Source organism: Chelonoidis abingdonii, chromosome 15, assembly GCF_003597395.2.
Source record: "Chelonoidis abingdonii isolate Lonesome George chromosome 15, CheloAbing_2.0, whole genome shotgun sequence".
Lineage (NCBI taxonomy): Eukaryota > Metazoa > Chordata > Testudines > Testudinidae > Chelonoidis > Chelonoidis abingdonii.
The window spans coordinates 47060085-47072021 of NC_133783.1; the positions used below are offsets into that span (position 1 = coordinate 47060085).

The window sequence follows — 11937 nt, forward strand, 5'->3', positions numbered from 1 at the left end:
AAAATCAAAATTTCGCGGGGCTTTTCCTGTTTACCTGGCCACTGCATCCGAGTTCAGATTGCTGTCCAGAGCGGTCACAGTGGAGCACTGTGGGATACCGGCCAGAGGCCAATACCGTCAATTTGCGGCCACACTAACCCTAATCCGATATGGTAATACCGATTTTAGCGCTACTCCTCTCGTTGGGGAGTACAGAAACCGATTTAAAGAGCCCTTTATATCAATATAAAGGGCCTCGCAGTGTGGACGGGTACAGCGTTAAATCGATTTAATGCTGCTAAAACCGGTTTAAATGCGTAGCGTAGACCAGGCCTAAGACAAACTCCGTGCCTAACCCAGCCGCATGCCACTCTCTGAAGCGACCAGCGCAGCCCCAGAGATGAGGGGCACGGGTCTCCCTCTGTGCGCTGCTCCTACCTGCAAGCATCACCCCTGCAGCTCCCATTGGCCGGAAGAGCTGTGGGGCAGTGCTTGCAGAGAGGGGCAGCATGCGGAGCCACATGCACCCTCGTCCCCCCACCCAGAGGCGCGATGGCCCCTTCCGGGAGCAGTGTGGGTCCAGGGTAAGCAGGGAGCATGCCCTAGCTTCACTGTGCCCACCACTGACTGGCAGCTGCCGGAGATCAGCGCTGCCTGGCGGGAGGCTGCACCCCAACTGTCATTCCTGAGCCTCCCCACCCAGAGCCAACACCCTGAACCCCCTCCTGCACCATGAACCCCTCCAGCACGCCAAGCCCCAGCCCTGACCCCCTCCCAGAGCCAGCACCCTGTCCCCCCTCCTGCACCCCAACACTCTGCCCTAGCCCAGAACCCCCTCCAAGAGCCAGCATACTATGCCCCCTCTTGCACCCCAACACTGCCCCGGCTTGGACCCCCCTCCCAGAGCTAGCACTCTGTATCCCCTCCTGCACTCCAACACTCTGTCCCAGCCTGGACCCTCTCCTGCACCCAAACTCCCTCCTAGAGCTTGCACCCCTCAACCCCCTGCCCCAGGCTCAGCTTAGAGGCCCCTCTCACCCTGCAAACCCCTTAGCCCTAGCCCAGATCCTGTACCTTCTCCCGAACCCCAAACCCCTGCCACATCCCAGTGAAAGTAAGTGAGGGTGAGGGAGAGGGGGATGGAATAAGCAGGTCGGGGAAGGGTAGATCCTGGGTTGCCCTTAGATTCAAAAAAGCGATTCTGGGCATATAAATGTTGGAGACAACTGTTTTAGAGGATTGAGGTGTACATTCAGAGGTCTGACTTTCCTATTTCATTTTATTTCTAGAGACAAGGTAGGTGAAGTAATATCTTTTAGTGGGCCAACTTCATTGGTGAGAGTCACAAACTTTGGAGCTTTCATATAGCTCTTCTTCTCCAGAGCTCTGTGGCTACAACAACACTGCGTATTTTTATTTATAAGTATTTATTCAATTAATTTTCCTTTATAAATGACTTCTCCCAGAAATAGAACACGTCCTTGGCAGAGCATTCATAAGGCATTACACAATCCAAGCAGTTTAAGAGTGTCAGTTGGCCTTCAGCCTTGTGCCTTTTACCACCAGCCAAGGTGTGCTAGAATAATCCAGAAATGCAAAGCCTAGCATGTCTGACTGCCTAATTCATCTTCACTGTTCGTGAGACTGTAGCTATCGGCCACAAAAATCTTCTCACTTCATGGATTCCAAAAACTACAGCAGTAATGAACCGTGCTATTTATTTTGGTTTTTTAATCTGTAGATTATATGATCAGATGCTGTAAATCAAGGCAATTCACTGTAGTGCTTCTCCAGTACAGGAAAGTCAGATTTTTGGAAGAAGTTTAAGTTCTTCTCCTAAATTAAGACACGTGAGCAAAGACAGGAAACACATGCACCTGCTACCCCATAAAGAACCCTCCTTTCTTTTCCCATATTCTGACACCAAATCACTACTATAGTGCAATGCATTCACTTTCTGACTGGACCCAACTGTATACCTCCTTGTGTACTTGTATTACCACCCAGGCAGGCCCGAGATCCCAGAGGCCCCATCAGTTTGAGGAGAAGCGGGAGAAAAGAGTGGCTCAAACTTCATTTCAACAAAATTTCAAAGAGATTTTGCATGCCATTCACAGCTTCTATTTCCAACATTACCATCCAAGCAGACACAAGTTCTTATTTGCAAAAGTTTTCCAAGGTCTCCAATTTCTTGGACAGCACAAGATTTTCCATGAACAGTGAGACTATAACATGCCCCACCATATTCAAATTCCACTTTTTCAAGTTCTTGCTGCTTACTCTTGGTTTTTATATATTCCTGTAAGGTGCTCTTAAATTTCAAATCAAGGGGGATGAAAGGATTAAGTCCAACTCTCCAAAGCTTCATTTGCTGATTAGGACCTGAAGGAAAGCCTACAGTAACTCCAAAACTACTGCTGACTCCCAAGAAGGAAGGATTAGATTGGGAAGGGGGGTAAAGGTGAGCTACTTCAGACAATCCACTTCACACAGCTCCCTCTCTCCTCCAAATCTGAATACCTGGCTTCAGAGACATTTCAATAGCCAGAGTTTGGGAATGCCTTTTGTTCTTCAGGAAATATTTTGTTGTTGTATTTCCACTACACATTACCCTACTGAGGTAAGAAAGACCCAGTCAAGAGGGAGAGAGAAATTCAGGCCACCTAGATAGAGTAAGATGTAGCCAAAATGGGAGGAGAGGAGAAGAAAGCTATGTCAATTATTCTTTTGGCTGTAAAACTATTTTGTGCACACACTGTATTCAAACCCCCAGCCTAACATAGATCATTTTTGTGGATTTAGTATGTACTAAGTAACCTATAGAGTTCTCTTAAAATTTCTCCAGAATGCTAAACATATCTATTATTATCTTCAGGAAAACAGCTGAAAGCTCAGTTCACAACAAACAATATCAGCTTTCCCCTTGATAAATATCTGGCTGAGTTCTTGACCTTCCCAGATTTCTCAGCTGAGTTTCTCTTCCTGCTCTGACTATTCATTTCTGCAGTACTTTCCACTGCCAAAACCATTCAGCCACTTCAGTCCTATAAGCTAAAGAATTTAAGTAGCTCCATTTACTGTTCTTTCCCATCATTTGCTACATAGTTCTCATTTCTCTGTTGTTTTCAAAGCACTCAGAATTAATGACAAATGGTTACTGACCTTCCATTTAAATCATTCTGCCAGATAATTATAGGGTGTTATTTGGACAAGATGTATGTCTATATAGTGCATTCCAAAATATCAAATTAGTCAGATTTAGCGATGAATAAACTTCTTCCATTTCTGAAGCTATGAAAGGAAGATGTGCTGACTGGAGGTTATAAAATTCAGTAACCCATAAAGCTGGGCTCTGCAGGACACAGAGCTTTCTCAGGGTCTGGTCTGAGACAAACTCCCAGAAAAACTAAGGAACATCCCAAACCTCACTACCTTCTGCTCTCAGTGTAAGGCACACGTCTTCAGTCTGCCTTCTCCCATATAAACATAGGGCAGATTATACATTTTTAAATGACACAAAACAAAACCCAACCTTGCACTGCACACACAATCCTCCCCCTGGGAACGGAATGAGAGAATGAAGGAACCACATGTGACACTGTTAATCACACTGCGTAATGCACTATTGAAAGGCACTCATATCCTACAGTGATGAGGGCAGTATAAGAACCTACATAGAATAGAAGGTGGAATCCTAATGTCCCAGAACAAGGGCTGTTAGAAAAGGGTTAATATTATACAACATTCATAAGAAAGTTTCTATCCTTCCTACTAGATGCAAATGTTAAAAATTATCCTAATTTGTCCAAACTTTATGCTGTATCCTCATCAGAATGTCAAGCAAGGATACAAAATTTTGTGAGATGCTGTCAGCCTTGTGCCTTGTCCCTACAAATGCCCATAACTGTATAATGGGAGAAACAACAGCAAAAAGAAAAATGATATTTAGGAAGTTATTTGCAAAGGTCTAGGATTTTCTTCACTTCGACCTACAGGACACGGCCAGGACGAGGAGGACATTAGAGCCACTGAAACATATCTTTGTGGAAGAAGGAGCAACAGAAATTTATTTCCTAGTAACTCGGGGTGATCTGCCTTAGATATATCTAATGCCCTCCTCACTGCAGTATCTAGATACCAAGTACACCTCTACCCCGATATAATGCAACCGGATATAACATGAATTCAGATATAACGTGGTAAAGCAGCGCTTGGGAGGGCGGGGCTGTTTTACTCTATTATATCTTGCAGCGGGGCTCGGGCAAAGATTTAAAGGGCTCAGGGCTCCCCGCAGTGGCCAGAGCCTGGGGCTCTTTAAATCACTGCTGGAGTCCTGCCACCGCTACCTCAGGGCTCAGGCAGCACTTTAAAGTGCTCAGCGCTCTGGCCCTACAGGAAGCCCCGGGCCCTTTAAATCACTGTCAGAGCCCAGCCACAGCTACCCCAATATAACGCGGTTTCACCTATAATGCAGTAAGATTTTTTTGGCTCCCAAGGACCGCGTTATATCGGGGTATAAGTGTACTGATACTTTGTTTTGATAGTTTCTGAACTCTCTAGGCTGATATTTCTCATGCTTTTCCAAAGATGGAGAATTTCTTCTGTTTTGTTTAAGTAGTTTGCAATATACTGGAATGAAAATGGCATGCAATTCACAAAATAAAATTCTGTAGCTGCATTTTTTTGGGGAAGGGGGAGGGGGAGAGAGGAGGGGATGTTTGTATATGAAAAAAAATCAAATAGCCTGTTTATACGTGCAATGCAGCACCCTGCACGTAACTTTGCTCAGCTGGTCCATCTCATCTGATTCAATGTTACCACATTCCTTGGGTTTCATGTAATGGTAATTTCACTTTGCTGTTCCTAGGACTTCTCCCTGCAGGTCCTGGCTCCTAGTTCCTTCTGTCTTTAAGAAGCTCTCAACTCTCACTCTCCCAAGTTCATCTGGCTTTCAGGACAAGTTGCACAAAATGACCCTGCATCCTTAGCCAGGGTCCCAGTACTTGAGAGAGACCCTGAAGTGAACTGCCTCTTCCCTAGAGTTCACAACATTTGTAACTGAAGGCCCGGGGAAGAGAGGCAATAAGGAAGCACAAGAAAGCGTTCCAGACTTACTTGGCCTTCTGCAACCTTTCACCTATGACTCAAATTTCCACTTTTGCATTCTCTGTAGAGAACACAACACTCACACACACACAGCCCTACAGTTAAATAAAATGTATCTGAATGTTTGATTTCTTGAGGAGAAAGAGATATCCTACATCAGCAACCAGGTAGACAGCCAACGCAAACGTTCAGCATAGACAGTGATAGGTTAAACAATGAGCAAAATGTGTGATGCCTAAGTCTAAGTCCTGAATAGGTGATAGCTAAAGAATAAGATGTATTATCATAATGTTTGGATCCTTGGGGTCCTCTGCCTGCCATATTTAAAAAAAAAAAGGGCCATCATGACTGAACCTCTGTGTATGAAATAGATGATCAGAACCCAAAGAAAGGCTAGTACAGGTACAAGTTATATAGCATTGTGATAAGACTCCTGAGACAAGTAAAGAACATTTACAACAGCCAAAAGATAAGAAGTACAAAATTAAGTACATTTCATTTTTTCCTGATGCTGGTCCAGTACCAAGACCAAGAGGTGAGCAGGTTTTCTGATCTGAGGACCTTTCATGGAGAACAAGATAGAGGAAGTAATTTCCTATCCCACAAAACTAAAGATGGGATAGAATCTCCTACATGCTTTCCTGGGAAATAACTGGTGGAGAAGTTGTTCTGTATGGTCAGCAGCTGCATATCTTCAGATGACTTAAAGAAAAAGGGGATTTTGAACATAGTACTTGACTGTTTGCACTACCAATTGTTTTATATCAGTTGTTAAAATGACTCAATATTATGTAAAATGTTTTTGTATTTTCTGAATTTGTTCTTTTTGTGGATACAGACTAACCGGACTGCTACTCTGAAATAAAAGACTGTTATAGGATTTCTCCCTCCCCAATTTTATAGTCAGGAAACCCAACTTCATTGGTTATGAATAAAAAAGCCTCCTTGTTAGAAATGGGATTGAAAAACAAAAACAAAGCCACAGCTAAAGTTTTACAAGTCATGCAGTAGGCAATGTTTGCTTTATCAGATATCACTAGAAGCCTCCCTCCCTTCTCGCGAGCCTATTCCCTGTTTTGGGATTTTTTACATTTGAAACATTTTTGCTTGCAACAACATTTGCTCTGTACCAGGGATGAGATGTCACACAACTGGTCTGCTTTTCCAGCACCTCCCTTTTGTTCTCATTGATATAGACATCAAACAAAGCACTAATGGGAGGTGCTACAGGAGCAGAATGATGATCATTTCTGGATATTTGGTTTTGTTTTGTTTTGAAAATTTACCCTAAAAAGTTAATTTTTAGGTTTTCTACTGAAAATGTAAGACTATGAATTGAATGAGTCAATTCAGGTTTATGCTTTATCTGTATAACCAACAGCAGAGTTGTATTTCTCTACTGCTCAAACACAGCCCAGAGTCTGTGACCGTTCAGCAAAAAGACCATGAGACAACAATATTGTTTTCATGAACTGAGATCTAAAAATCAAAGGCTTATAGTCTACTGAGGAAATGAAAGCTTTGAGTGTTTGCTGATGTTAACTGGTTGTGATAGTTCTAATAGAATATAGTATAGCTTTTAAATGTAGAGGTACAAAACTTAGATCTCACTTTCTCATTTGTGTATCAGATATGATGCTCCTGGACCATTAAAGTAAGATTTGTATAACCACTGCACTTATATCACTCACTTTTGAAACTCAACACCTATTCCACAGAAGTTTTTCACTCAGAGCTGGAATATACATGCACTGAGCCACATAGATATTCTTTTACTGGACAGGAAAGAGTAACACATTCAAACAGTTGCAGATGTTTCTGTGAAGAAAGACGATGAAAAGTTTCTGCAAGTTTTTATCATAATGATTGACCTCAAGGGGAACAGCATCTGAATCACTAAACATGACTAATATTTTAGAAACTGAGCCATATATTTTATCCTATTTTTTGTATACAACTCCCTAAAGCACTGGGTAATTTGGCACGGGTACAAAACCTTACGATCTAGGGTTTAACAATTGCTAACTGTAAGTGATTAAGATGAAACCTTCCAGAGGAATGGAGGACAGATTATCCCACTCCTACCTAAGGATGGGTTTGGAGGAGATGCTGCATTTTCCTTTGAAGCATCTGGTAATGGCCACTGTTAGAGACTTGAAACTGAACTGCACGGACTATAGGTCTGAATCAGTATGGCAATTTCATGTACAAGAGTATAATATGGTTCTGTAACTTCATTATGTGTTTCTTACTGTTATTTATATGTAAGACCCTACCAAATTCACAGCTATGAAAAACACATCACAGACCATGAAATCTGGTCTTCCCTGTGAAATCTGTATAGTGTAGAATAAAGGCACACAAAAGACAGATTTCACGGAGGAGATCAGCGTTTCTCAAATTGGAGGTCCTGACTCAAAATGAAGTTGCAGAGGGGTCACAATGTTATTTTAGGGGGTTCACGGTATTGCCACCCTTACTTTTGCACTGCCTTCAGAACTGGGCTGCCAGAGAGTGGTGGCTGTTAGCCGGACGCCCAGCTCTGAAAGCAATGCCCCATCAGTAGCAGTGCAAAAGTAAGGGTGGCAATACCATATCATGCTATCCTTACTTCTGCGCTGCTGCCTTCAGAGCTGGGTCCTCTGTCAGCAGCCGCCACTCTCCAGCTGCCCAGCTCTGAAGGCAGCAGCGCAGAAGTAAGCATGGCATGGTACGGTATTGCCACCCTTACTTCTGCGCTGCTGCTGGCGGGATTCTGCCCTCAGAGCTGGGGTCTCAGCCAGCAGCTGCCACTCTCCAGCGGCCCAGCTCTGAAGGCAGCTCAGCCACCAGCAGAAGCAAGAGTAGCAGAACTGCAACCCCTTCTACAATAATCTTGTAACACCCCCCAGACCCCCCCCCCCACTACGTTTTGGGTCAGGACCCCTACAATTACAAAACCGTGAAATTTCAGGTTTAAATAGCTGAAATCATAAAATTTATTATTTTTAAAATCCTATGACCCTGAAATTGACCAAAATGGACTGTGAATTTGGTATGGCCCATTTATATGAGAACATAATGCTATTACCTTTTCTTATCCTGATATTACATGTGAAGAGAGTTCACTTCAGTATACATGATCAATGAACTGCTCAAATTTACACAACTCTACCTTGGAATACATTTAACTATACCTAACAAAACTAATTTAAAACCCATCATATTTTTGTTTTCGAAAAATAATCTTATTAAACTACAAATACATATTCACTTTCTCTAACTTGTCAGATTCAACTAGCATAGCAATAAATACTTATAAACAATAGCAAGGAGAAAACATTATGCCTCTTCATTATTATGTGCACTGTTACTTGTATTGCGCTGATCCTGTGTTCCTTTTGAAGAGAATTTAGAAAGTCGACCTATTGTGCTTTTAAGTTTATATTTTTCCCACTTCCACCTAAATGTATTATTACTAAACAGAATAAGATAAAACATCTGATGAGATGGGTGGCAGCAGCTCACTGCTTGCTCTGTTGTCAATGACATATTTCATTCATTTAGAAATACCTGGTTTACAACAGAAGCTGTCAACTTAGTATTATTTATTACATTTTCCCTGACATCTCTTCATGAAAGAGTACCCAGTTATAAACCCCCTCACCAGTGTGGAAATACAGAAAGAACTGACAGGGATTTGTAGGGGATCTTAATGCATGACAGTCTCTCTTAGCAAGAGTTAGGCTACCTGTAACCCTAATAACGCGAGATTTGTAGAAGCAAGGATTGTGTGAGGCGAGTGGAAAAGAACTGTGTGAGAAGTTGTATTATCTACACAAGGTCGAAAAACAGTATGTAGACTGGCGTCTCTTAAGAGAGAAAAACAAGATATCAGGATGACCTATGTATAAACAAAATGCAGCTGTTGCTTCTTATTATCTGTAACAAAAGTATAAATGTTTGTTGTAATTGTTTACCTATTGAGAGACCTGTCTAGGAAGGGGAGACCCTATGTCCTAGTGCACTCTCTCCCTGTTGTAACTGCTAAACAGAATAAATTATCTGACTCTGCTGCACCCAACCAAAAGGCAAGAACTGAGTTTTTCTCCGACACCAGTATTTCTCAGAACCTACCTCAGGCAATACAATTTCATTCAGATAAAATTTATTTTATCTAGTTTTAAAAAGGATATAGGGTTAATTTTATTTTAAGTGGAACATAAAAACAATTTTCCCTGTTACTTTGCATACTAAACATATTGCATTCTTGCCCTAGTTTCTGACCAAACTTGAAAGCCAAATATCAGTCAAGGACAACCCTTTCCTCTGGTCCTCTTCTAATAAGTTAATTTTATTATATATGCACTATTTTACCACCAAGGAGGCTGCATTTCAGTGGTACAATTATATACTAATTTATAAAGCACTTAGGCAGCCTTCAAGATGAAAGTTATTACTCAATATTGACAGTTCCCTGCAGCATGATGACGACCATGACAATAGATAAAAATGGGAAAATCTCAGTCTTGTCTCAAGAGATTTCCCACTCCTCTATACTAATTGAGTGGGTGGCCCCACAGCTAAAACCTTTTCACTCCCACTCACCCAGATATGTAAACTACAACTGAAAGAAGCCACTTTAAGAGCAAAGGATCTCCTCTTCCCCTCACCCCAAAATTGTAAAGAATGTTATTTACAATTGTTTTAAATTCTCAGCTGCTGAAAATTATAGTTTATTTGCTACTTTTCATTTTGGTACAAAACCTACAGAAGTACACAAGTAAAAAACAAACAGTCCCTATGGTCATTTTCAAAGGCAGGCTGTGTTGAGCAGCCACCTGTTATATAACTAGGTCTGAGGTCTCCATTAGGACCAGTCCACTGTATCAGGCTCAATGGCCACTGAATGGCTGAAATACAGATTCCCGGAAATCACAGACTACCACAGACCCCTGGATTAACACGGTGTGCCCTTCAGGTGAGATCTTAAAAATCGAGCTCTACGAGGCCTTTCAGGAGTGCGTGCTCTGGAACCCTTGACCAACTCCTGACACTTGAACATTCAGAGTCTTGTTTATCTCCTTTACATGCACCAGTGTATTGGGCACCTACCCAGTCATCACTGATATCGATGACGGTATCACCGGTAACACAGCTAGCTCTTCTTAATGGGGCACTAACAAGATGATAAAACTTAAAGGAACAGGAGTTGGCACCTGGTTGCTTTAGTTGCTGACCCAGTCCTGAGCAGGGCAAAGAGATTCGTTTGCGATGAGCTGAGCTGATTTCAGGCCTGGGTCACACTACAGAGCTCAGTATCATAGCATGGCTGCCCAGAGGCAGGAGCAAGTGGGGCAATTTGCCCCAGGCCCCACAAGGGCCCCCACGGGACTATAATATTCTATAGTATTGCAACTTTTTTTATGGCAGGGGCCCCTGAAATTGCTTTGCCCCAGCCCCCCTGAATCCTCTGGGCAGCCCTGTAGCAGCACGGCCATCAGCCGGGGAACAGGGCTAATACCCACTGGATTCGCTTTGCTTAGCGCCAAGAGAATCGCAGCCCTCGCTTCCACCCCCACACCCGCTCTTACCCTGGCCGCAGGCGCCCCGCTGGATGGCGATGACCGGCGGCTGCTGCAGGCGCTCGGAGCGCCGGCTGGCCGCCCGCAGCTGGCACAGGTTGCCGTAGGTCCTGGCGTCGCTGCCGCACACGGGCTCGCTGCTGGTGCAGACGCAGAGCCCGGCTTTGGCTCGCTTCCTCACCGTGGCCGTCGCCGCCACTCCGGCGCCTGGCGGGAGCCGGCACTGGAGACCTTCTCCGCAGGGCGGCTCCCCGGCGGGCCCGCCGCAGGGCTCGCCCTCCTGGGCCGCGCACACCAGGCAGCAGTCCGCAGGCGTCCAGCGCCTCTCCGCCCGCGCAGTACGGCAGGGCACGGCGGGCAGCGCGCCCGGTCGCAGCGCTCGGAGCAGCCGGCAACCCACTCGTCGTAGCGCCGGGCGGGCTCCGCCGCACTGCCGGGGAGCAGCAGCAGCAGGCAGCAGCCGCCTGCCCAGCTCAGCCACAGCAGCATCCTGGCTAGGGGACACCGAGAGCCACCCGGAGCAGAGGTTGATGCAGCCCCCAAGATGCTCAGCGGCGCCGGGCTGCCAAGCCACTGAAACCCGAGCCCCGCTCTGCAGCAGCGGCAGCGAGAGCCGGGCCGCGGTGCAAAGGGCAGAGGGGTCCCGCCCCAGGCGAGCGCGGCTTGGAGCAGACTGGGCAGAGCTCACTGCCAGCCTGAGCTGCACCAAGCACAAACCTGGACCTAGCTGCTGGGCTCGGGGAAACGGCCAGGAGGGCGAGCGGGGCTGGGGCGTGCGGCGAGGGGAGGGGCCCGCCTGGGGCTGCCTTATAAACAGCCTGGCCCGGAGAGAAGCTGCGTGCGTGGAAAGCAGCCCATTGGTTTGCGCTGCCTGGGAGGGGACGGGGCGTTTGAGAGGACCGCAGTTTTCGTAAGCTGGCGGGTGTTGGTGGGGAAAAGGGGCGGACTGGGTGGAGGTGAGTGGGACACAGGGCAGAAGGTAGGGGCCAGACAACACTACCAGGGGGCGAGGTACTTTGCAAATCGCCAGGCGGGAAAAGGAGGGTGGAGGGCAGAGCCTGGCCCCGTTCATTTGTGACCCAGACATAGTTCAGTGTAGTGCCAAGCATTAGAAAGTGTCAGAGACAAAAAGGAGGAGAAATAAATTAATTTCTACCCTAGCAAAAGGTTAACAAGAAGGTGCCAAAAGGTTGCAGAGCAAGACGGTGGGACTGAAGGAAGTGAGCAATAGCCTGCAACATTTCTTAACAAAATTATTTAGACTAGCTAAGGATGATCTCACATTTTT

General features: G+C 45.2%; 1 protein-coding gene across 1 annotated transcript in view; it reads right to left on the reverse strand.

Moving 5' to 3' along the window:
* HTRA1 (HtrA serine peptidase 1) overlaps nucleotides 1-11438 on the reverse strand; it is a 48461-nt gene extending 37023 nt beyond the window's left edge. The window contains 3 exon segments of the mRNA XM_032776688.1: nucleotides 10659-10953; nucleotides 10955-10990; nucleotides 10992-11438. Coding sequence (XP_032632579.1) covers nucleotides 10659-10953; nucleotides 10955-10990; nucleotides 10992-11138 — 478 coding nt within the window. The 5' untranslated portion in view covers nucleotides 11139-11438.
* Nucleotides 11439-11937: the final 499 nt, after the last annotated feature.